Source organism: Symsagittifera roscoffensis, chromosome 1 (genome assembly GCF_963678635.1).
Source record: "Symsagittifera roscoffensis chromosome 1, txSymRosc1.1, whole genome shotgun sequence".
Classification (NCBI taxonomy): domain Eukaryota; kingdom Metazoa; phylum Xenacoelomorpha; order Acoela; family Convolutidae; genus Symsagittifera; species Symsagittifera roscoffensis.
In genome coordinates, this window is record NC_087062.1 from 70,748,919 (window position 1) to 70,776,143 (window position 27,225).

Below are 27,225 nucleotides of genomic sequence, written 5' to 3' on the forward strand. Positions count from 1 at the left end.
TTTTTTGTTTTTTCTTTCAATTGCGAGTTGGATCTTCTTCATCTTGATAATATGGTTGTTAAATCTGCTGCTGAAATGTCTGTCTCTTGGTGTAAAAATTTCATTAAGCTAAATATTCCAAACTTATCTGGCAATACTGTTACAATCAGCAACATTTACCTTCGGGACAATTCTCAGGAGCCAAGCAGCTTCAATAAAATCAGTCAACAACGGATACACAGCACTAACAACATCGACATTGACATTCAACCAATCACAGTAGACGTGATCGAAAATGATGATGTAACTTGCCATGAACTAACTGGGAAGAATGAAGGGGCCATAAGAGTTGTATGGTCGGACAAACACGAGAGCAAGTTCGACTTTGACTGGATCCGAGAGAACGTCATGCGAAAACAACGAGAGACTAGAGTAAAGAAAATTACGTGGTCGAGTGACGGTATGAGCGGAGGGAAAGTGTCACTTCCATATAAGGAAGTTATGGATAGTGTGGATGCTTTAAGTATGTATATGATACTCTTTCTCAGCTGATGTTTTTATGCTCATAGGTCCTAAAATAAAAAGCAGCCACATACATTCCCAAAGGTGACCAGCAAATAAGACGACAGCCGTTAAGACGACAACTGTTTTTGATGGGACTTAAGGACGACGCTACCCGCATCTAAGAAAAGTGAAAATAAACAAATTATAATGGACTTTTGTGGTCTAAAATTTTGTCAATATAATCGATTCCCATATTGCACTCAGACAACGAAATGGAAGCTGGATCAGGTGGGTGGGGGTTGGTTCAGGTTAGGGGGCGGGTGGTTCAGATTAGAGGGCGGGCTAATCAGATTTTTTTTTAAAAAACGGTCAGAAATGCCATTTTTGGAATACTTTGGCCAAAAAATGCATTTTTTTGGCACGCAATTCCTTGCAAAACAGTCCTCTTACAATTTTACCACCCCAAGTATTTTTTCTGCTTTCTGATTGATCGAAAAAGTAACTACTTTGTATACACAACAATTGCCCTCTTTCTTCAGAGGGGGTAAATGTAAAATAGATCCGTTTTTTTAAGCATTAAAAATCTTAATAATCGATTATAATCAATTAGCAAGCTTAAGATATTTTTTCCAAAATTTGAATGAAACTTCTAAAGAGTGTTGTGTATTCAAAAACTGACAGTTTCATTTATTTTAGTTTCATAAAAACTGACCGTTTCATTCGTTTCACACGTTAAATGGACTAAAGTGAAAAAAATTTTTGCTAAAAAGCACTATCTTCTTTTTGTTGAGGTCAGACCATACAAGGTCAGACAGATTAATTGAATCGTAGTCAAAACTGATTAAACTCAGACAAGGTCAACTAGTGATCTAAAACTAATTCCCTAGTCAGTAATTAATTAACTGGTACTTTTGCGATGCTTATTTTGTCATGTCATTTATATTCACTTCTTTCAATTCATTCTTCAACAATCACTACCTCTTCTCAATCCTCAGTTCAAACCTCAGATTCTATCTCAGTCTCTAACCCCAGCTCTAAATCCCAGTTGCTCTAACTCTGCATGTGAACAGGTTATGGGCCTAGGTTTCCTATTTTTTTCTGGTATTATTTTATCTGTCACAGTTTTTAGCTTTTAGTTAACAGCCTTAAGCAACGATTGACTTGAAACTGGCGGCTTTCGTGGAAAGTTTGAAGATTTCCCTGCTTGGTCGATGAAGTTTGTGGCACTGATGCACACCAAGGGCCTGTTCAGGACACTGATGGGCAATTATGATCTGCCAGAGGCTGAGCCTACTCTCTCCGAGAGTCCGAATGCTGATCAGAAGGCAGCCTACGATACTAAGATGGAGGAGCGAGCAGTGTTGATACAGCACAGGAAAGACAATCGAAACACTGTGTGGTCCCACCTGGCTCTGGCGCTCAACAACACCACTTTGATGTACATGAAGAACGACTTCGTGGGAACAGATGGCTAGGGCGATGGGACGAAGGCTTGGAAGCTGCTTCAAGGGAAGTTTTGCAGCGTAGAGAAGCCGACGGTGGTCAGTCTAGTAGGTCAGCTTGCGAAGCTTTGCCTAGGATCAGAGGAGGATCTGGATGACTACATAGTTCGCAGTCAAGAACTGATGACGCGGTTGAGCGAAGCTGGAGAAGCAATCACGGACACATTGTTCAATGCTTTGGCGATAAATGAGCTGCCTGACAGCTATGAGAATTTTGTGGTGCAAGAGAGCTTTCAACCAGCAAAACTTTTCCAGAGTGAGAATGAGGTTGAGAAACTACGATGACCCGAGGAAGGCTTGATGTGGAGAGAGGACTGGACATGGTCATATAGCGATGCAAGCTGTGAGGAAGAAGAAAGGAGTGTCAAGTAGTGGCTGCTATGTGTGCGGTCAGAAGGGTCATTTGGCGAGGGACTGCAAATCCAAAAGTGACAGCGGACAATCCAGTGCTCAAAGCAGTGGGTCGACCGAAGCAAGTGGGCCAGGAGAAAAGAAGCATGGGTGCTTCAAGTGTGGGCAACCTGGACGTTTTACAAGGGAGTGCAAGCAGGGGAGGACATGGTTCTTCAGTTGTTGTGCTGCAACTTCCATGAAAGGCGACGACCTCATTGTGGATGCGGGATGCACTGATTATGTGGTGCGCGACAGGGCTGTTTTTTCTAGCTTTGAGGGCTGGAACGAAGGGAGAACTGTGCAGAACCTCAACGGCACGCTGTCAAGGATTGAGGGCAAAGGATTAGTGGAAGTGGAGATCAGGGACTGCCATGATACACTTTTCACAATGTGCTGTTGTGTGACGAGCTACAGTGTGAACTTGATGAGTGTGAGCTCAGCTGTGCCTAGAGGCTCAAGCTTCAGTTTCGCCGCAGATGCGTTACATCTACTGGCACCAGATGAGAAACATTTATCTGTGAAGCAGCGTGGCAAGCTTTTATTCCTTGAGTGCAATTTCAAGAGTGACTGTAGTGACGAAAACAAAGAGGGATACCAGTAATGCATCGTTCGACTGAGGCACCTCAACCAGCAGGATCTTTCATCGTTTGTCAATGTGGGCGAGCTAGAGTTCTGCGAAGTGTGTACAGCTTCTAAGATGCGTGAAGTAGCACTGCCTAAGAAGACTGACAGCAGAGCATCGGTAGTGGAGCAGCGGGTCGTCAGTGACATTCAGGGAGCATTTGAAGTACCGAGTATGCATGGTGCACGCTATGCCTTGAGCTTCATCGACGACTTCAGTCGGCTGTCTGTGGTCAAGTACCTGGTGAAGAATAGTGATGCTCTACTGAAGTTCCAGGAGTTTGTGGCTGAGTATTGACAACCAAAGTGCCTGCGAACTGACAATAGAGGTGAGTATTCGTCAAATGCCTTTAGGCGATTTTGTAGAGAATTCCAGATGAAGCAAGAGTTCACTGTGCCCAATACTCTCCAACAGAACGGTGTAGCAGAGCGCTACAACAGACCGATCACCGAGATGACTCGATGTCTTCTGGCCGATGCAAAGCTACCGAAGATATTCTGGGTGCAAGCAATGTCGACAACTGTGAGGGTTCTCAACTTGTGTCTCACAACCAGCAACGAGAAGCACCTTTCACTGAAAGAGATGCACTACGGGCAACCATCTAAAGTGAGCTCTTTGCGTGTGTTCGGTTGCCTGGCGTTCTATCTGGATCGAGGCAACAGACGGAAACTGGATCCAAAGGGCAAGAAAAGCAAGTTCGTGGGCTTCGACGTGGAGAGCAAAGCCTACCTACTGATGGATCTAGATACAAGACGAGTGGTGCGAGCTAGAAGCGTGACCTTCTATGAGAACATCATTCCAGATGACTTCATGGTTGACAGTGAGCCATTACAAACTCTGGAGCTATCAATCGAGGGGTGCATTGATGTTGAGCAACCAAGCACGACGAAAACCAGCGAAAATCGAAGCAGTGTCTGGAGCCTAAAAGGAGCAGTGACTGGCAGCAAGGGCTTGGGAACATGGAAACTTGTTGTTAGACCACAATCTCAAAAAGTTATTCCTGGACGATGGGTTCTTACAGTAAAGACAGATGCGCGGGGACAAGTGAAGTGGTTCAAAGCTCGATATATAGTGAAAGGATTCATGCAAGTGGAAGGACTTGACTTCAATGAGACGTTTGCTCCAACCTGTAAACCCGAAACAAAGAGGATACTGCTGGCTTTGGGGGCACAAAATTGTCTTGTACTTCATCAGATGGATGTTAAGTCAGCCTTCCTCAACTCTCCCCTAGCAGAGACACCATGGAGCAACCAGAGGGGTTTAGCAGCGGTGGCAGCCAAGTGTGCCTGCTACAACGAAGTCTCTACGGGTTGCGGCAGGCAGGAAGAGACTGGTATCAGACGCTGAGCACTTTCCTACTTGATGAAGGGTTTACTAGATGCAGCAACGACTTCTGTTTGTTCATGGTGAGGGGAACAAACGATACAAGAATTATGTGCTGGTTTGGGTAGATGACATCATCATTTGGTGCAGATGTCAAGACGAAGTTGACAAGCTGAGGAGCCGTTTCTCCGAACGATTCAAGATGGATGACGAGGCACGTTGTCCTGGTTCCTGGGAATGCAGGTCGAGCAGTCACCTGGGACGATAACAGTAAATCAATCCCGGTCACCTGGGACGGTAACAGTACACCAGCGGACATGAGCGCACAACTGTCGAAGAAGGGCTGCCCTGAAACTGGCTCAGCAGAGGCAGTATCCATGAAGGCTGAGGACTACAGAGGCATTGTGGGCTCATTATTGTACATAACTAAGCAAACATTGCCTGATAGGCTAGCTACTGTGACGCAACTCTCTCGTTTCCTGGAGAATACGGGAAGGGTGCACTGGGTGGCTGCAAAGAGGGTTCTTCTTTACCCGAAGGGGAGCAAAGATCTGTAGCTGTGCTACACTAGGGAAGCTGGTGATGTAAAATTTTATGGATCCGCAGATGCTGACTGGGCTGGAGATTTGGGTGATAGAAGGTTAACTACTGGCTACAGCTTTCATTTGCAGAAGGCAGGGGCAGCAGTTAGTTGGAGCACCAAGAAGCAACCAACTGCAGCCATATCTACCAGTGAGGCTGAGTACCAAACAATGGCAGCTGTGGTTCAAGAGGCTCTATATCTGCGATCACTTCTCGATGAGATGGGTGTAGTGATTCACGGACCAACTGTCATCAAGAAGGAGCTGTATCAAGATATGCAAGAGTCCTCTGATGCAGAAGCGAACGAACTACATCGATATGAAATACCACATTGTTCGAGAACGAGTGGAAGATGAGACAGTTGAACTCCAATATTGCCTTACTGAGTTCATGGAAGCTGATTTGATGACAAAAGCCCTGAGCAAGGCTAAGGTGGAACAACATCGTCGAACCTTGATGGGTTGCCGCCTGACATTGGACAAAGCCAACTCAGCCTGAGTGGGGGTATTGAGGTCAGACCATCTCAAGGTCATACAGATTAAATGAATCGTAGTCAAAACTGATTAAACGCAGACAAGGTCAATTAGTGATCTCAAACTAAATAATTAGTCAGTAATTAACTAACTGGTAATTAACTAACTGGTACTTTTGTAAGTTTGTTATGTCATTTATATTCACTTCTTTCAATTCATTCTTCAACAATCACTACCTCTTCTCAATCCTCAGTTCAAACCTCAGATTCTATCTCAGTCTCTAACCCCAGCTCTAAATCCCAGTTGCTCTAACTCTGCATGTGAACAGGTTATGGGCCTAGGTTTCCTATTTTTTTTCTGGTATCATTTTATCTGTAACAGTTTTTAGCTTTTAGTTAACAGCCTTAAGCAACGATTGACTTAAAACTGGCGGCTTTTGTGGAAAATTTGAAGATTTCCCTGCTTGGTCGATGAAGTTTGTGGCACTGATGCACACCAAGGGCCTGTTCAGGACACTGATGGGCAATTATGATCTGCCAGAGACTGAGCCTACTCTCTCCGAGAGTCCGAATGCTGATCAGAAGGCAGCCTACGATACTTAGATGGAGGAGCGAGCAGTGTTGATACAGCAGAGGAAAGACAATCGAAACACTGTGTGGTCCCACCTGGCTCTGGCGCTCAACAACACCACTTTGATGTACACGAAGAACGACTTGGTGGGAACAGATGGCTAGGGCGATGGGACGAAGGCTTGGAAGCTGCTTTAAGGGAAGTTTTGCAGCGTAGAGAAGCCGACGGTGGTCAGTCTAGTAGGTCAGCTTGCGAAGCTTTGCCTAGGATCAGAGGAGGATCTGGACGACTACATAGTTCTCAGTCAAGAACTGATGACGCGGTTGAGCGAAGCTGGAGAAGCAATCACGGACACATTGTTCAATGCTTTGGCGATTAATGAGCTGCCTGACAGCTATGAGAATTTTGTGGTGCAAGAGAGCTTTCAACCAGTCAAAACTTTTCCAGAGCTGAGAATGAGGTTGAGGAACTACGATGACCCGAGGAAGGCTTGATGTGGAGAGAGGACTGGACATGGTCATATAGCGATGCAAGCTGTGAGGAAGAAGAAAGGAGTGTCAAGTAGTGGCTGCTATGTGTGCGGTCAGAAGGGTCATTTGGCGAGGGACTGCAAATCCAAAAGTGACAGCGGACAATCCAGTGCTCGAAGCAGTGGGTCGACCGAAGCAAGTGGGCCAGGAGAAAAGAAGCATGGGTGCTTCAAGTGTGGGCAACCTGGACGTTTTACAAGGGAGTGCAAGCAGGGGAGGACATGGTTCTTCAGTTGTTGTGCTGCAACTTCCATGAAAGGCGACGACCTCATTGTGGATGCGGGATGCACTGATTATGTGGTGCGCGACAGGGCTGTTTTTTCTAGCTTTGAGGGCTGGAACGAAGGGATAACTGTGCAGAACCTCAACGGCACGCTGTCAAGGATTGAGGGCAAAGGATTAGTGGAAGTGGAGATCAGGGACTGCCATGATACACTTTTCACAATGTGCTGTTGTGTGACGAGCTACAGTGTGAACTTGATGAGTGTGAGCTCAGCTGTGCCTAGAGGCTCAAGCTTCAGTTTCGCCGCAGATGCGTTACATCTACTGGCACCAGATGAGGGACAGTTACCTGTGAAGCAGCGCGGCAAGCTTTTCTTCCTTGAGTGCAATTTCAAGAGAAACCCGATTACTCTAGTGACGAAAACAAGGAGGGATACCAGTAATGCATCGTTCGACTGAGGCACCTCAACCAGCAGGATCTATCATCGCTTGTCAATGTGGGCGAGCTAGAGTTCTGCGAAGTGTGTACAGCTTCTAAGATGCTTGAAGTAGCACTGCCTAAGAAGACTGACAGCAGAGCATCGGTAGTAGAGCAGCGGGTCTTCGGTGACATTCAGGGAGCATTTGAAGTACCGAGTATGCATGGTGCACGCTATGCCTTGAGCTTCATCGACTACTTCAGTCGGCTGTCTGTGGTCAAGTACCTGGTGAAGAATAGTGATGCTCTACTGAAGTTCCAGGAGTTTGTGGCTGAGTATTGACCACCAAAGTGCCTGCGAACTGACAATGGAGGTGAGTATTCGTCAAATGCACTTAGGCGATTTTGTAGAGAATTCCGGATGAAGCAAGAGTTCACTGTGCCCAATACTCTCCAACAGAACGGTGTAGCAGAGCGCTACAACAGACTGACCACCGAGATGACTCGATGTCTTCTGCCGATGCAAAGCTACCGAAGATGTTCTGGGTGCAAGCAATGTCGACAGCTGTGAGGGTTCGCAACTTGTGTCCCACAACCAGCAACGAGAAGCACCTTTCACCAAAAGAGATGCACTACGGGCAACCATCTAAAGTGAGCTCTTTGCGTGTGTTCGTTTGCCTGGCGTTCTATCTGGATCGAGGCAACAGACGGAAACTGGATCCAAAGGGCAAGAAAAGCAAGTTCGTGGGCTTTGACGTGGAGAGCAAAGCCTACCTACTGATGGATCTAGATACAAGACGAGTGGTGCGAGCTAGAAGCGTGACCTTCAATGAGAACATCATTCCAGATGACTTCATGGTTGACAGTGAGCCATTACAAACCCTGGAGCTATCAATCGAGGGGTGCATTGATGTTGAGCAACCAAGCACGACGAAAACCAGCGAATCACGAAACTCGCCAATTGAGGGTGATACTTCAGATTCAGTCGGGGCTACTGAGGAAAATCAGGTTGAGGAGGAAGTTGTAGATTCACATTCTACTGATCATCCAGTGCAGAGGTCTGTTAGGACAAGGAACGCACCCATTAACTGGCCTTATACCCATGCTTCAGTGACTGGAAATCAAGAGCCAGGGGGCTATTCAGAAGCAGTGTCTGGAGCCTAAAAGGAGCAGTGGCTGGCAGCAAGGGCTTGGGAACATGGAAACTTGTTGTTAGACCACAATCTCGAAAAGTTATTCCTGGACGATGGGTTCTTACAGTAAAGACAGATGCGCGGGGACAAGTGAAGTGGTTCAAAGCTCGATATATAGTGAAAGGATTCATGCAAGTGGAAGGACTTGACTTCAATGAGACGTTTGCTCCAACCTGTAAACCCGAAACAAAGAGGATACTGCTGGCTTTGGGGGCACAAAATTGTCTTGTACTTCATCAGATGGATGTTAAGTCAGCCTTCCTCAACTCTCCCCTAGCAGAGACACCATGGAGCAACCAGAGGGGTTTAGCAGCGGTGGCAGCCAAGTGTGCCTGCTACAACGAAGTCTCTACGGGTTGCGGCAGGCAGGAAGAGACTGGTATCAGACGCTGAGCACTTTCCTACTTGATGAAGGGTTTACTAGATGCAGCAACGACTTCTGTTTGTTCATGATGAGGGGAACAAACGATACAATGAATTATGTGCTGGTTTGGGTAGATGACATCATCATTGGGTGCAGATGTCAAGACGAAGTTGACAAGCTGAGGAGCCGTTTCTCCGAACGATTCAAGATGGATGACGAGGCGCGTTGTCCTGGTTCCTGGGAATGCAGGTCGAGCAGTCACCTGGGACGATAACAGTAAATCAATCCCGGTCACCTGGGACGGTAACAGTACACCAGCGGACATGAGCGCACAACTGTCGAAGAAGGGCTGCCCTGAAACTGGCTCAGCAGAGGCAGTATCCATGAAGGCTGAGGACTACAGAGGCATTACGGGCTCATTATTGTACATAGCTAAGCAAACATTGCCTGATATGCTAGCTACTGTGACGCAACTCTCTCGTTTCCTGGAGAATACGGGAAGGGTGCACTGGGTGGCTGCAAATAGGGTTCTTCTTTACCCGAAGGGGAGCAAAGATCTGTAGCTGTGCTACACTAGGGAAGCTGGTGATGTAAAATTTTATGGATCCGCAGATGCTGACTGGGCTGGAGATTTGGGTGATAGAAGGTTAACTACTGGCTACAGCTTTCATTTGCAGAAGGCAGGGGCAGCAGTTAGTTGGAGCACCAAGAAGCAACCAACTGCAGCCATATCTACCAGTGAGGCTGAGTACCAAGCAATGGCAGCAGTGGTTCAAGAGGCTCTATATCTGCGATCACTTCTCGATGAGATGGGTGTAGTTTTTCTTCTAAAATTCTTACTTTTTTTTGTTCTGCCTTTTAATCCTCCAGCATATAGCCTCCAATCTTTTTTCACCCCCTCCCTGATGTACCCCCTGCCCTTCAAAATTACACACCCCTTCACCCCTTCCGGAATTATATCCCTCTGCGAACAACCCTTACCCTTCCCTTTCACGCTTACAACCCTTCCTCTGTACGGTTGCCGCCCACCCAAACTCCCGCGTTTACCTGAGCTGAGGTAAATTTGACTATTTTAGTAGACAATCGAGCTAATTTAGTATACTAAAAACTTTCCACTTTTCTTGAAAGTTGTAAATGTTATGTAAATCTGTTGCTATTTTTTGAAACATTTAAACCATTATAATCGTTTATGAGCAATTACAATGGTGTTGGCAAACTCTTTTTTTTTCCAAAATTTGAATAAAACGTTTAACAGTGTTGTATATTCTACAATTTCGTAAACCATACGATAAAGTGAAAATTTTGTGGCTCACAAAATCACTATCATGTTTTCAATCTTTTGTTGACATTTTTTTTCTTTTTTAGACAGCTAAATTTTCTTGTCTTGCCTTTTAATTCTCAAGCATTTGAACTCCAGCTGTTTCCTTCCCCCTCCACGTTTATATTCCCTTCCCCTCACAACTCTAAGCACTCTTTCCGAGTGATACCCTATCCACGTTTACACCATCTCCTTCCCCTCACACTTACAACCCACTCCTTGCACGGTTACCTCCCACCCAACCCCCATATTTACCAGATATAAATTGGACTAACTCAATTTTAAATTTGGCTAATTTAATTAACGTAGCAATTGCTCCTTTCTTGAAAAAATTGTAATTGTTAAGTAGATGTAAATATTTGAAATAATAAAATCCATTATATTCGATTATGCTCAATTACATAAAATTCGGATGGTTTTTTTTCCAAAGTTGAAAAGAAATTTTCATACAGGGAGGCATATTCAAAAAATGGCAGTTGCATTTACTTAAGACAGGTTGCATGTGATAAATGAAAGTTAGTTTGAATTAGAAAATCCCTATCTTTTTTAAAAAAAATTTTCTCATTTTTTTCTTTTGAATTTTTTAAAGTTTTTGTTTTGCCTTTTAATCCTCCAGTGTATGACATCCAACTTTTTTCGTCCCCCTCTACGCTTACATTCCCTCCGCTTCCCCCTCAAGCTTACCCCCTACATGCACGGTTTATCAGCACCCAATCCCATCCCCACATTTGCCGGAGGTGGTTAGGCTAAATTGGGTGGGGGGCTGGTTCAACGGAAGAAAGAGCGGGAAAGGGTGAAAAACGTAGGGGTGGTAATAAAGTTTTATTTCCATTTTTTAATTTATTCATGGTCGCAATGCCTCATTTTTTAAACTAAATATTTTGGTTCATCAAATATTACATCTTTTATAACCTTCAAAAAATCATAATGTTTTCCTCAAGATTTCTAAGATTCTAAAAAATTTGACAAAAATTGCTTCCTGTGCCTGAAATTTAATTTGCGAAAGATCATACTTTCAATTAGCCAAATTTTTGAACAAATTGTCCAATTATATGGCTCAAAATACAATTGTTGACGATTATATGGCAGAAGAAATTTTTTCAAAGGTTTTTGATTACATGGATATAGGAATGCAGTAATGATTTACATTATCCAGACAAAACGAATGAAATTTAAAATTTGAAACGTGGGCTTCTCAAATTGGGTTGCTTTAAACTAATAAAACGATGACGACAAAACTTACTAGGAGTTTCAGCAGAATTAGTATAATGCTTTTTGCTTTTAAATTTGGACCCAAAACTTTACGCCAAAAAAAGAAAATTTTTAGCTTTTTTTAGTCAATCAGAATTTACACCAAAACTACTCCTCGATCACTGACGCAATTACAATAAAGTGAGCCTCTTATGTAGCTCAACAAACTTTAAGAAAGGGGCATTCTCCAAAACATAGTACAAACTAATTTGTTTTTGTTTGATAGACAAAAAAGGTCGTTTTTACTAATTAAAACAACACTTTTTTACTTAAAAAACATTGAAAAACTATTTTAGGAAAATTTTGGTGAGCAAAATCTTCTTAAAGTTTGATGAACTACCTAAGAGGCTCCGTTTGATATAATTATGTCAGTGATCGGCCCAGTGTTTTGATGTAATTTTAGCTTGACTAAAAAAACTCAAAAATGATCCAATTTTGGTGTAAAATTTTACCGAGCTTCGCAAAACAAAAAGCATCATAGCAATTCTGCTGAAACTCTAAGCGTTCTTTTGGTCGCTCTGTACCTACAGTCAATCCAATTTGAGAAAAACGCGTGTTAATTTCTAGTTTATTGCGTTTTTTCCGGATAGTTTAATATTTCGGATATCGCTGTAGATTTTGTTGGAATAATAATGCGAAATAGTCTTTGTTGAACTAATCCAAATGATTGCTTTTACACTAAAAACAATTCTTAATTTGCTTACACACTATCGGTTTTACTGTTACTTAGATATTTTCGTTATTTTGCAAATTTTTTGATAAAATCTATTTGTATCCAAAAAAGCGGGCGTGCTAATTATTGATGATTGTTTGAATTATAAGTTGGATGGTTTTATCCCAGTCTTTGTCCAATTCCAACAAAATCTTCTTAACTGAATCGAAAGTTTCTATAGATTAATTAAACTTAATTTTTTGTGCTTTCTGTACAGAAACTATTTATTTTTCATGTAAATTATGAAAAAATAGCCTAAAACTATTTCCCAGATCAATCAAAAGGAGATAAGTGTTCAATCAACATGCTCGTAGCAACACAATGCAAACTAGCACTTATTTTGTTTCTGCTTTAGGTTGCTACAGCTAAGTAATCCTCAAGTTACGTGGCCTAGTGTTTAACGCTGCTTTCTAGCTAAAGATGAAATTGGTTTCAATTTACTAATTCTAGCAAAAATTTTGTTGAACAACAAGCTTTGGACAACTTAGATTAACCCAGGCTGTAACTCAAAATATAACTTTTCCTGCTTGCAAAAAAAAGTGATAGAAAAGTTCCAAAAAGAAGGAAAATTTCTAATACTTTCTAGGAAAATTTGCAAGGGTTACAACGAAGTGTTGTGGTAAGCGCGAAGCACTGAGCATATATTTGTATTTCGACTTCCGAAGAAAGGGTGGAATATTTGTGCTCGGTGCTTCTTCAGACAATCTTTGAATTTTTATTAGGGCTTTTTTCAATAGATTTTTTTGCAATCTGTAAAATATTGATTCACTATACTCGTGTTGAAAAAAAATTAGCTGATTACTGTGAAATTAGCTCCGAATGTTTCGACCATAGTTTTCAAAAAACTACAAAATTAGTGATAAATTTTTAATTTAATTAGTGTCTTTTTCTGCGTGCCATGATAAAAAAATCTGACGTAAAATATAGATTAGCTGGACGCTAAATACTTTACTTTGTTTTTTTTTTGCAGCGTATGAGCGTGTGCGGGAATATTTTTTACAAAAAAAAACTATCTAAAAATTGGCTCAATTTTTTTTGAATGTTTCTTTTTTTAGAGTTTTCTTTAAAAGTCCTCCTATTTTTTTTATTCCTTGGTTGTTTTCAAGGGGCAGTTGAAACATCCAGGGCTTTACCTTGATTCAAACAGCCTTGATTCTATTGAGTTCTGAGGATTTGTTTAACACGGTTGATTGGTTGCTGGCAAATAATTCTGAAGTGTGCGATCATATATTTTTGACAAAAAAATTATATAAAATACGGAAGATTTTTCTAGTGAGAAATTTTTCTTACAGCAGCTTCTAAACTTGGAACTCTAAAGGATCGGCCAAAAAATTTATGACACTCTGGTGACTTAAAAGCCACGACTGCTCCAAGATTTTTCAAAATTAATTTTTTTTTATGAAAAAAAATCGATAGTTTTTCGACTATATCAGAGTGAAGCCCTGATTCATATGTCTGCTCTTTAAAATATCCCCGGTAAGTTTTCTGGGATAACTAAATTGAAGTGATTTGTTAGCCGGATTAACTACGGCGTTTAATACGCGCTGTTAGTAAACTGGCAATTTTCGAACTCAAATAGTTTGAGCTCATGGTCCTAAATGAAATTAGTGTTTAATGTTTTGAAAAGGCTAATGATGACGTCGAATTGAGTAAACTTGAAGAATTGTTATCAACAGATTGTTGCTAAAATCCGTTTTCAAAACCAAATTTGAGCGTTGATTGGCATTTACTTTTATCTTGACCCTTGCCAAAATTGATGGTAAAATTCAGCGTGAAAATTGTTTTCCACCATTTTTGAAAACACATTTTTTAAGGTATTTAGCGTCTTTAAATACTGTCCTTGAGCTTTTCGTTGCTGAAAAACTTAAATGAAATTTTCTGAAAACAACTTGTTTTCGTTTTCTCTCCACAAACTTTTCAGGTAGACTCAGAATTATGTTAAATAGTGCTAAATCTTGCGTCTTAATCGGAAAACTTAGCTAGCTTTTATTCATCGAAGAAAGGTTTCTGACGTGAAATTTTCAAATGTTTTTGCCTTAATTAATTACTGAGGAGACCTAGTTTTTCCCAACATATTTCATTTTTTGGTGTTTTCTTTTTTGGTGTTTTACTTTTCTGATTGCATTATTTTGCAAGTAATGCAAGTCTCCGCTTTGCCTCTCAGTAATTTTATGTTCGTAATTTTAATTTTCGGTCGCAAGTGCAAAAGCCTTCATTTTGATTTATTTATTTTTCATTAATGTATTTTTATAAACCAATTTTGCCGAAGTATTCTAAAAGCTTAAATATGGTGGAAGCATATTTCAATTCACAGTCTAGAAGAAAAGTTATTTGGATTTGTTATAAAAAAAACTTCCATTGCAATTATAACCGTGGTGAATGTTTCATGCATCTTCATGAACACTTTTTTTCTTCAATTGTGGACTAACAAAATTTCTCGATCTGAAATAGAACCATTTTTTTGCAGTTGATTCACTTGTTCATTCTCATATCGTAATATTGAGATAATTTTCAAAGAATTAAGCTAGTAGCTTCAGATTAAAATAAGTAATCTATCAAACTATTTTTTATTATCAAAAAAACTTACTGACTATTTTATGACTCATGACTCATTCAATATAAAATTTTGAGCAACACAAAAGCGTTTCATCGTTACTTTTCAAGAAATCTAATTGAGGAAACAAATATATCAGATCCAAATTTTTTATCAACAGTTTATCTTTCATGAGTGAGTGAACTGCTGTGCTGTGGTCCTATTTTCATTCCGTTGCTCCTCGAAGGCTTGAAAAACTAGAATAGTTTTCGCTGGTAGATGGAAAAACTACAGCTGTACTGGTTTATTATTTAATTATACAGTTAAATCAAGGTTGTTTTCTATTTCAAAAAATTGTTTTTATTCCGCTACACGTGTTTCCAAAACTGTTGTTTGGCTGAAATTTTTTTAAAAAAATTTGAAGAAAAAAATTAATATTCTCGCCACTCCTATTAAATAAATAAATAAGTTAAATTCCAGCAAAATAACAAGCCTCATAAAAAATTTAGCATCACATTTTTTACAACAAATAGGTTCAAATGAAGCTACCAACTCTACCTAGGATCAGCCACAAGCATGTGCCCTCACGACGCTGACCTTAATGTCTGGGTATCACAAACACTTTTTTTTTCTTTCCGAAGAAAAACCAAATCAGATGGCGAATGATATGTTATAATAATTTGATATTTTTAACCGTTAAACTCAATTTATTTGGCGAATGATATGTTATAATAATTAGATGGCGAATGATAAGTTATAATAATTTGATATTTTTAACCGTTAGACTCAGTTTATTGTACCGTCTAATTTGAAGTCCCTCAGTATCAGCTCTGGTAGCAGTGTTCGATTTGTTACCATGACATTGATCATATTAGTTGGCAAAACAAACACGAGATCTTAGTTTTGCCAAAATTGCACTTGCAAAATTGTTTTCTTCTTTGATAATTTTATCGGGGTTTCTTTTTTGGGTATATTTCCTGAGTTTCTTTTTCGATAAATTTTACCATGTCGCTCTTTGGCTGATTGTTCCTAAAAAAGTGGGCACTAATTTGCGGTAAATTTCAAGGAGGCATGCGGCGACTCAACTCATTTTTTGGGTTGCATTGCAGCTGTCCACTAATTGCTTTAAATAAATGTTCAGGTAAAATTTCTGGAATTTATTACTGCTACGTGAAAGATTTTTGTGATGTTAAGGTTTTCATAAGTTTTTAGAGTTCAAAAAATCAGAGAGCTTAAGAATTGACGTAAAATAAATTGGATATTGGGATACCCTATCTAGGCCTTTCTAGCTTATGTTTTGCAGGGCAGTTTTATCGCAACATTTGGCAGTTTGGCATTTGCCTGCTCACTGGTGCGCCCCTGGATCCAGAGGGAAGCATGAGTCTGGCAAGGCACGTGGGAGCCATCATGCACTCCAGAGAGTACTTCGAGGGTCAGAAGCAGTTCTACGAGATCAGCAACACCAACAAACACGAGGACTTCGACATTGCTTACACCAAGTATATAAACAAAAGAAAAAAAAGATTACTGTAGCACAGAATGCGGCGGACCACAATTTTTTTTTGGAATAAACTTGTGGTAATTCAATGAAGTAAAGAAACGAAAACTAATCTTCATTGGAAAAATATTTAAAAAATATTTTCAGTTTCGCATTTTCAGATTCAGCCGGTTATGCGTTTTAAACAGCTTCAAAATCTAGAATTTTACAGCTCCAAATTTTATTTTCAGGTCCAAAACTATCTTTGACAGCTTTTTTTAACGTTTTTTTTTGCGAATCGCTTGCTTTACTTGCACCAAATTCGGCTGAAAAGCAAAAATTTCCGACTGGTTTTTATCGTCACTGAAAAACTTTTTTGATTTTTTAAGCCTTGGTTGAATCACAATTGAAAAGTCTTTAAAATGACCTCTGAACTTTACATGTGGTACCTGTTTTTGCGTAGAAAAGGGTAGAAAGTGTTTTCAAAGTGCCGCCAATTACAACGTTCCTCTCCCCTTTCAGTGGCGGAACACTAAATTTCTGAACTTTTTTTCAGATAAAAATAATTAGTAAGAGCAGTAAATGGCAATTTAATTTTAAAGGACGAAATAATGCTCCAAGGTACTTCGAAACATAAATTTTTCATGAATTTGTTAAGATTGATGAAATGCTCTTTGCAATTAATTCTGCCTCTCCTTTTGAAGAACTCTTCTAATAAAACGTTTTAGTATTACCTAAAAAGTTTTTTTGACTCCCTAACTTATCGAGGGCAAGCATATTGAACTGCTCTTAAATAGGCATGGCTGCAGGTTTGAGGTCGAGCTTTTCACTTTTTACAAAAAAATCATCTAACTACCCAAAGTAACCACCTCTTATATTTGGTGTCAGCTTAGTTCATCCCTTTCTGGCCCAGCAAGTTTCAAACGCGCTATGTGGCCTTTTTATGTGCCCCTGGAAAGTTAGCTGTTTTCGGTATTTATGGAAGGTTATGTTATGATTTACGAGGGCTAGATCTAAAATTCATAGGACACACAAAGGTTTTTCCCGTAACATAACGAAAGAGCACAAATGGATTGGTAATTTAATGCCATTAATAATAAGTAAAAGATTGATAATTTTTATGAATGATCACTATGATGCATAACTTTTGAAATAAAGTTTCGTTTTAGTCAAGAGAGAGATCAAAAAAACTGAAAATTTTTTGACGAAACTTTCTGATAGGTTGTCACATGTGGATTGTTGTCAAACAGTGATATTACATTTCATTTGGAGCTCAATCCTTTTTCTCTAGAGTTAAGAAGGAGTTATAGCGTAGTGTGTGTTTTTCTCCGATTTTGATTTTTCAGAAAAAAAATTGCAAGGGATATCATACAAACACCTTTTCCGTCGTGATTCGGATTCAACGGTCTCTCACTGTCGAGACAAATTGGTCCAATTTTTTGGTTATTTAAGTCAATTTAGAGAAACTTTGGTCAGTGTTCTATAAATTGTTTTTGTTTGTTTTTAGTTAACCAGCCAGAAGCCTGAACTCGACGATTAATTATTTAAGGTTAACTCAGCTATGGATAACTTACAAGTGGTCACCTTGTAAACTGCAGCGCACGTGAAATTTAAATTCGCCATTGCATGATTACTGGGACCATTACTACCGATGCGCCACAACGCCTACCGATGCGCGCGTTTTTCTCAATACAACCATTGATACAAGCGCCCTTAACATTTTTACTCAGATAAATATATTCAGAATACTCTATGTCACCTGCAAAGCAACCAGCCAAGCAATCTTTTTTTCATCTCTTCAACTTTTCGTTCCCGGGTCAAGGTTTGCAATTTGTGCTTCGACCGACTCGACCAAAATTTGGTGTGTTTCGACCGTCTTGACTTGATTTGAAAAAATGAGAAAAACCTTTTTTTTAAATAGAAACAATTATTTCAGACAAGAGTTTAGTTTTTTACTCCGGTTACTAGCGGAGAGTTTTTCATGAAGCTTTGCCATATCGAAATAGGTTTGTTGGTTCGACAAAGTAACTGTAACATTTGGTAACTGTAAAACTTTTAACTGTAACATTTGGTAAGCGCCGGAAGATATCTATCTGGGTTGCATTCTCTACTTGAATGAAAAGTAGCCGTGGAAAAAAATCCTGAAAAGAAAACAAATTTTGAGTACGGGAATTAACATGACCCGAAATACTCAATCTGACCTGTGAATATGTATGAATTATTGCGAACTTTTGTCTTGACCAACTCGAATTTTTGAGCTTTCCAAAAAATCATTACACAAAAAATTTTACATTTTTTTTTGAAAAATCAGAACATTAATATCTGATCATTTTAAACCTCGTTTCAAGCCTTCAACCTAGTTTGCAAGGACCTCAAACCACTTCCTCTTTAAACTGATCCTAAAACATTCAACATTTTTTTACAGAGATTGATTTGCAACTTGCGGCCGAATTCAAAAAATCCCGAAAACTGAAAGTGTTGCCAAAAGAACTTACAAACAAAAAAGATACCTTAAAAAGAAAAACTGTAGTGGTCATACAAATCATTTTAAATAAAATTCTGAACTATGCTGTACATGCTGTCAGTCAAGTTTTGACCTAAATTTTTAATAAACGTTTAATAAACGGCTACTTCCCAAACACTTCAAATTGGCAAAAGCTGTCCCAATTCATAAAGTCGAAAAAAATGTGATAATTACAGTCCAATTGCAATTTTTTGGGTCAAATTTTGACCAGATCAGAAGTATAACAGTTAATGGAAATGGGAATGAAAAACGAAAACTAAATTTTGTTTCGAATTAAATTACTCGTTAAAACGCGAATTGTCTTTCCACAAAATTTTCATGTAACAAATCATATTTATGAACAATTTTCTTCTTGGGAGCCCTTCAAAAAGTTTTGAACAGAACGTTTCGTTACTTCCCTCAAGTATCTCCCCTCAAGTGACTATTCCTGAGCTCAGTACTCTGAAATGGAGGTTTGCTATTTTTTTGCTCAAGCTTTCAATCAAATGTACCTAAAATTATTATGGAAATTTTCACACATTTATGTTCCGAAATTGAGTTAAGCTTTTTTTCGAATAACTCAACTCGACCTTTTGTTTCGACTTTTGTTCATTTTTTTTGTTTTAAACTTTATGTTTCGACCGATTCAACTTTATAACACAACTTTTCAGTTAACTAGTATAAAAATTAGTTTCACTCTAGTTGAAGTAGTTCTGGAAACATCATTTAGCGCTATACAAAAGAACTTGCGCTATACATTCTGCAAAAAATTGGAAAAAGTATCAATCCTATTTTTTCTGAAATATAATATTTTCATTTTCTGGTTTAGGTTTTTTGACTTTAACTGTTGTCGATTCAAAAAATTTCCGCAATGTATAGTTGTATCATCACACCACAAATGCATCATTAAATTAAAAAACGAAAAATTAAAAAATGTTTTGTATTATTGTGGTCGGAAGTTTCTGTGCTACTTAGATCAATTTTTACCCATTTTTTTGCGACGCACCATGACTATGACTTTGAAAATTTGAAGTTAAAAAGTCAAAATAATTTGTTAAGCTATAGAATTTGTCATTGATGACTACTTTGTTTTGCAATTATTGATAAAAGCATTCGAAAATTTCCATTCAACGGTTTCATCAGTCAGAAGAGATTATGAGAAAAAGACTCGTCAAAAGTTATATCAGCAGGTATACATTTTTTTCTTACTCTGCTCACAAATATGATTCTCCCTTTTTTGGGCACACTTCATTTCACCATTCAGGTGTCCCGCTTGTTGAATAGTACTACTCTTCGGGAAACCGTGCGGTCAAATTTAATAATTGAAAATTTTGTATTGTACGGTAAATTAATTCTGTACGGTAAATTGTACGGTAAAACTTCAAACTTCAACTATTGACCTTAAATTGCTTTTTCTTTTCTAGGCAAGCACTATTACTTTCTAAGGGAAGACGGGGCGTCGGCCCGCTTCAGCCTTCCTATTCCCATAAAACCACCACTGTCTGTGTTGATAGTTATCAAAATAATAGGTTGCAAGCACCATGTACCGACCTAAATTTTCAGGCGGGTAGATTAAAAAAAATTGATTTGGAATCTCTCTTTTTGTTCAGTTTTTATTGGTCAACCAAGTTGCTTTTGAAAACTCTCCCAAAATGCTATCAGCACGTCCTTCAAACTTTTCTCATTGTGTCAGAAACTCTTTTTTGGACACCTTTTGGGTGGCTGTGACCGAAAAATAGCATAAAGACAAGTTAAGCTCATATTAAGGCCTTCAGAGAAATTTGAGATCTGGTCAAAAATTATCGTCGTACCGTAACCGATAGTGGAGACTAAATTAAAGTACTCAGAGTTAGAATTTTTCTCTGGATATTTAATAACATTGTAATCCGTTTTAATCGATCAGCCATTGATTGTTTTAGGTATTTTTTGAGACAAAATATGGCATAATATTGAAATTGAGTACAATCCGTGAATATCCGGTTCTGGAGCTTCTGTCCTGTTTAAGTGCATATTTGGGACTGCACACTGACAATCCAGATTTCGAGCAGCCGGGTAGTCTGGTCACTCTGCAGCCGGTGCAGCCAGCCGAGAAAGGAGGACATTCGACACTCGTAGACTCCTTCCGAGCAGCTGAAGTTCTTCGACGTATGGACCCACATGCGTTCAGGTAAAAGAAAAGCGGCGAGCACCTGCGGATTTAGAGGGTGGGGGAGAGGGGGGGGGGGGTTATGCGTTTGAACTCCTGCCGACCTAAAGGGTCCCCCTTTGTACTATTTTGAGATATCCATTTTTGGCTGACTGACCCTAAAATTTTTCCTTAAAGGCGCCTTCTAAAAAACGCAATTTATTTCTCAAAACTTTCCAAAAAGTGCCTAAAAACGCCTTTTTTGGCCTGTTTTTTCAAATTTTGCGGCGCAGAAAATTTGGTCAAAATGGGGTCTTTATAGTGATTGGGGAGAGTTCGAAAAAAGGTCAACAAAGTTTTCGATTTTTTTTAAATAATAACGCACCCCCCCACCTCGAGAAAGTCCTACATCCGCCCCTGGCGGTGAACCACGTTTCTTATTGACCTTTTTATTGGTTACCGATTATACTAAAGGTAAACCACGCAACACTCGACTTTATTAGTTTCATTTTAAAAATACAATATGGGTATCCAATTATTTCAAATGAGCTTAAATTACGTCTTTGTTATTTTTTTGTAGGACCAAGTAAAAGATAAGGTCTACAAATAAGGTCTCCATCTGTCTCACCCCTCCCCTAAAATCGGAATACAAACTTCATTTGGTTATATAATTTTTTGTTAATTTCTCAGCTTAAGCAAATCCTGTTTTTTTTTGCGAAAAACTATTAACGAAAAACTCTGGGAAAGGTAATGGGATTTGGCATTGAGCCAAAGTTCAGAAAAGTGAAATCGAATTTTCTTAATAATATTGTTTCTGAAACTTTTTCCAGCGTTTTTGAATTTCGATTTTTCTTAAGAGTCTTAAGCCATTACGAGGTCAAACTGTGCTCTGGATAGGCGCACCATTTGAAGCGTGTAGGTCACTCGAACCAAGAGACAAGTATTTAATCATGTTAATTTTTTTCCCTACAGCTCCGTAATATTTTATGTGAGATAATACTTTGATACAATTCTCATACATCTATATATTTTAAAAATATTTTATTTATTTACGAATTTAAACTCGAAGAAACCATGGTAGCTCAACCTATTTTCCAGGCATAAAACATTTTTGACATACAAAATTGATAAAAAATATTCGAGATAATATTGTTTTTTGGAAATGATATTATTTTTCAAGACAATATTGAAATTTACAAAATTGTCTTGACTGCTCTAGAAAAGCATACAACTCAGTCTTGGAATCAATTTGACTTAAAGATTTTAAAACCTTAAAATATTCCGATGATTTTCAATTTGTTCTGTTTTCACTCTGTCAGATCAAAAAATTTGTTTTTAACGGTAATGAAAGTTTGTGCTAATATCACCCAATAAATCGCCAAAGACCATCAAATCGTTTTTTACCATCTTTTAAAAGTTAGGTGGTTTTGTCATATTACTGCTTGTGACATTTGTTTTTGCAAACAGTTTTATACCATGATCAATTCTTTTGAAGGTTTGTTTTGAACGTTTGTTTTGATGGAACTGATTTGTGGTTGATGGAAAATTAACAACATTATAAAACAATAAACTACCAGTCGTACGATCCAATTGTACAATTTAAGAAACAGTAATTGAAATCAAAAACACTTTGGAAAAATAGCTTCGATAGCGTGAACAAAAAATCCGAGTTTTGCACAAACCACTCTTTCAATTGATTGAAAATTGTTCATTTCATTATGTTCATTTTTTTAAAATAAAACTATTATAATATTGGTTTTAATCAATTATAAAGCTACCCTGAATGGTTGATTCTGATCACAATCAAATAACAAAAGCTCGTGAATTAAAATTCGATTAAAATTAAAAGCAGAAAGCAGTGGTTCAAACATTTTTCTCAAAATTTTATTGCCCAAATTCCAGCATCAAACAAACCAAATTAGCATAACTCCTGCAGATTCGGTAGTTCCAATGCAAAATCAAAACATTCATTCATCTTGCATGTGCAACCTCTAAAAAGGCCCCAAATGTTGAATGGGCATTACGAAATGAAAGTTTTTTGAATTACGGTGAGCGATTTTAGATTTAGAACCTCAAACTAAGGTATTTTTTATTCCGCTACTCCTTCTCTTTTACTTTTCAGCGATGGCTCAATAGTTGGTCGTTTGGGTATGGCAAAATCCCCAACATCCGTAAATTGATGATTAAAAGATCATTTTTAACTTCACAAAAAGAAAACATAACAACTTGATTTCTCTTGAATTTATACCAATTACTTTTTGACAACGCTTTGTCTTTTCACTTGGCCTGTGATGTTATTGAAGTGTGCTGGGCAGTAGACTTAAACATTACATCGTCAGTAGTGGTTGGACACAACATTCCGGGTCGAGGTCCGCTACTTTGTCGATCGCGCCGACGTTAACTCCCCAACTCAAAATCCATAGTCTGGACACGTTATGAGTCGCGGAGAAAGTCTGGGAGTACCGCATTTGGTCGCGATGGTCGAAAAAATAGTTGCCGCATGGTCCAAAAACAAAACGCGGCCTGGTCGTAAAAATAAGTCGCCTTAAGACTTTGGGTGGGAGCCGAACTCGCGACTAACCCTACCAAGCTAGCTATGCTTTTTTACTCTGAGATATTGGAACTTGTTCCCTAGTTAGATCAAGCTGCTAATTTGGAGCAGTCACAATCGGAGAAAAAAAGATGTGGGATGGTCAAAAAAACAGTAGAGGCATTGTCACAAAAATAGTCACAGCAAGGTCGAAAAAAATAGCCGTGGCATTGTCAAAAAAGTAGTCACGGCGCGGTCAAAAAATTAATCGCTGCTTGCCGAAAAATTACTGGCAAAATAGTCGAAAAATATGTCACGGCTTGATCGAAAAACAACTCGCGGCTTGGCTGAGAATATTAGTCACATCAGGTTGAAAATTAAAACAAACGTAGTTAAAAAAATATTCGCGGTATTTTCGAAATTTTAGTCGAAGCGTAGTCAAATTAGATACTGCATGCTCCAAAAAATATTCAGTGGCATGGTCAGAAATTTAGTGGCGTCATGATTGCAGCACTAGTTGCGGCGTGGTCAAAATAATAGTCGCTGCATGATCAAAAGTTAGTCACGGCATGGTTGAAAAAATAGTAGCGGATTGGTCGAAAAAATAGTCGCGTGATGTTCAGAAAATAAATCGCGACATGGTAGAATTCAATGTCGCAGTACATTCGAAAAAATAGTCGCAGCGTGCTGAAAATTAATCGCGGCATGGTCAAAAAGACATTCACGGCATGGTCAAAAAGACATTCGCGGCATGGTCTAAAGTAAGTCGCGTCATTGTCGAAAAAATAGTCGCCTCAAGATCAAAAAACTAGTCGAGGTGTGGTCAAAAAACTAGATCGGCATGATTGAAACTTAATTCGCGGAGTGGAATAAAAACTATTAACAGCAAGGCCAAAAAATGGTTGCGGCATGGTTGAAAAATTAATCGCGCATGGTTGAAAACCACTAGCGGCGTGGTTGAAAGTTTAGTCGTGGCATGGTGGAAAAATTAGTCAATGCATGATTGAATTTAGATACTGCGTGGTCCAAAATGTAGTCAAGGACTAAGTCAAGAAAATAGAGGGCGTAGGTCAAGAAAATAGTTACGGCGTTTTCAAAAAATAGACAGGGCATGGTCGAAAATGAGTCGCGGCATGGTCAAAAAGTTAATCGCATCATGCTTGAAAAATAGTGGCGGCATAGTAAAAAAATTCATCGCGGCTCGCTTGAAAAACTAATCAAGGCATGGTTGAAAAAATTAGTCACGGAATGGTCAAAAACTATTCGCGGCTTGTTTGAGAAAAAGATGCGGTGTGGTCAAAAAGTCAATCGCGTCATGGTCAAACAATCAGTCCCGGCGTTGCTGGAAGTTAAGTCTTGATCCAAAAATTAGTCGCGGCGTGGTCGAAAAATCAATCGCGGCTTGGTTGAAAATTTATTCGAGGCTTGATAGAACCATTAGTCAATGCATGATCGAAATTAGTTACTGCATGGTCCAAAAATTAATCAGGGCATGGTCAAAAAATTTGTCGAGGCATTGTCAAAAATTAGTCTGGGCACTGTCAAAAATTAGTCAGGTCGCGGCGTAATTGAAAAATTTGGTCGCGGCGTAATTGAAAAATTAGTCCAGTCTTGTTCGAAAACTTATTCGTGGCTGGCTCGAAAAATAAGTCTGGTTCTTTTTCGAAAAAAGTAGTCTTGGTTGGTAATAAAACTTAGTCCGGGCATGGTTGAAAAAATAGTCGCGAGAGGGTCGAAAATTTGTTGCGGCGTGTTCGAATAATTAGTCAGGGCGTGGTCAAAAAATTAGTAGCGGCATAGACAACAAAAATTTACTCGCCAAAAAAATAAATAACAATCATCAAACAAACTGCCCGGGCTGACCAAATCTGCAACCATACGTCGCACAATGTTTGGTTCCATAGAAGCCATGGAAAATTGCCGACGTAATTTTACATTCAAATAACACGTTTTTAATGCATGGCGCGACGTATGGTTGCACATTTGCTTCATTATGGGGATTTCAATTTAGACAGTTTTGATACTTTTATTATAGCTGTTGAGAAATTATATGTCACCATGGATGCTTGCAATGCATGGTTACGATGGTATCCTGTATGGAGTGGCGTATAGATACCATGCAAACATATATAGTGCGACTTATGGTTACCATGGAAACGTATATGGCGCAACATATGGCAACAAGAAACCATATATGGTAATTCTCTGGGGCTTCCAATAACTACTCTGAGTGACTTCGAAGATGTTGGTAGTAAAACTTTTTTTTCCGCCATTCAGAACAAAGAATTAATTGCATCCCGAGCAAAGCCAACTATTATCCAATATAGAAAAATTTACCTGATGACGCCGGAAAAATATATCTGGTGACGGTTGAGTAATTTTCGTAAAACTCTCTAAGAAACAAACAATTCAGAAATACGAAACTTGATTAATTTATTTTATAACTCTATGATCTGTAACTTAAATACATAGCAAAGCAGAGCTTCTCATCGCCTGCCCAACAACGAAATCGTAACATTGCACGCAAACAAATATAAAACACAAAGGCGAAGCTGTACATGTGCAAGTTGTACTCCTATTGAACGTATTTTTGTCTAGCCTTTCATTCAGAATTTTTCATATACAAGCGAACAAAAACATTACAGATTGCATAAAAAATGTGTTTTCTTTTAAGTTTTTTGTGGCCGGAACATTCTTTTTGTCTTCTTTTTTTTCTAGAATTTTGTCGACTTGGCCGGTGAATCATCGTCTGCAGAACTACATGTGTGTAACGCCCATCATTGAGCTGCATGATCCTCTCCTTTCAAGCTACATTGACTACGGAACTGTAGTGAAGAGGGTCAAATTCTCAGAGATGAACCGGTCGCCATGGCAACCGATGATAGCTCAGCATGACATGAAAGGGATCCGTTTATTTTTGGGCGCCGCTAATTCAATTATCTTTAGTCTTTAAAAAAGTTCATATGCTAATAAGGCTTAGCATAAAAATTATAGCATAATTAATCTTGAAAATTAACTATAAAATATGAGCGCGGTTACTCAAAATTTTTTACACCTTTCGGATACTTCAGTTTTCTTGAAAAAACCTGGTTCCAGAATTCACATGGCCCCAGAACCTGGCTCCAACTTCGCGTGGCCGTTTTTGGTCGCGACATACGTTAAGAACCTTCTCGCGAATAAAAAAGGCTCAAAATTCAAACTACAGTTAAACCTGATTAATAAAAAAATGAAAAACAACATTAAATTGGGCTGAAATCAAGAGAAGAGCAAAAATCATGCAAAGAGCTAACAATTTAACTGATCCCTTGAAAGATTGGTATACGGCACTTCGCAAGTTCATGAAAATTGTCTACTCAAAAGAAAGGTAGGTCCACATGATGTTTCAATGCTTCAATTTATCTCAGTTGCTTTCAGCGTTTTCAAAAACAAACAAGACTGCCTCGTATCAGGTGGAAGCCCTGATTGTTCCGACTGCACTTTAAGGCTGATTTAAAAGTTTTTTCGGTTGGAAATTGACCAGCGAAGCGAAAAAAAGTTGTAGTTTTTTTCTTTTTCTTAATTTATCCACCACACGCAAATGTAAGTTACAAAGGAATGTATTAAGCGTCTTTTATCTTAATAAAACGACCAAATTGAGTTAGGACCGAGTTGGTTAACTCATAGAGTAATTTCGGATAGGGTACACCGTCTGCTCGTCACGCTATCTTATTTTCGGCCGGATAGATTCGTGCAACTTCTTAGTCTAATACCGATCCTAATCTTACTCTTATACTATCTAGTCTCAGGTTGTTTAACTAGTCTCTGCTAGGCTCAATAGATCTAGGGTATACTGGTTTATTGCGGCTGCTGAAGTGCTCAGGAGAGTCCAACTAATTTCTAAGTTAAATTCAAATCTCTCTGGTGCTGAAATTACAAGTAACTTCAGCACTTACAAATAAGTGGGTTGTTAGTTAGATGGATCATGATTGGTTAATATTAAATACTTTACATTGGTAAAACATTTAATTTATCCAATCATAAAATGTAGTTTAGATCAGGTTCCACCCATCCGGGTTTTACAGAGTTTTTTAGAATAGTTCTTCTGCAATTCGAAGGATGGAT

General features: G+C 38.9%; 1 protein-coding gene across 1 annotated transcript; it reads left to right on the forward strand.

Moving 5' to 3' along the window:
• LOC134839649 (trimethyllysine dioxygenase, mitochondrial-like) lies at positions 1–26,077 on the forward strand. Its single transcript, XM_063855274.1, has 4 exons — positions 1–502; positions 15,793–15,988; positions 20,475–20,636; positions 25,843–26,077. The coding sequence occupies exons 1-4, from the start codon at positions 52–54 to the stop codon at positions 26,075–26,077; spliced, it is 1,044 nt and encodes a 347-aa protein (XP_063711344.1). The 5' UTR covers positions 1–51.
• Positions 26,078–27,225: the final 1,148 nt, after the last annotated feature.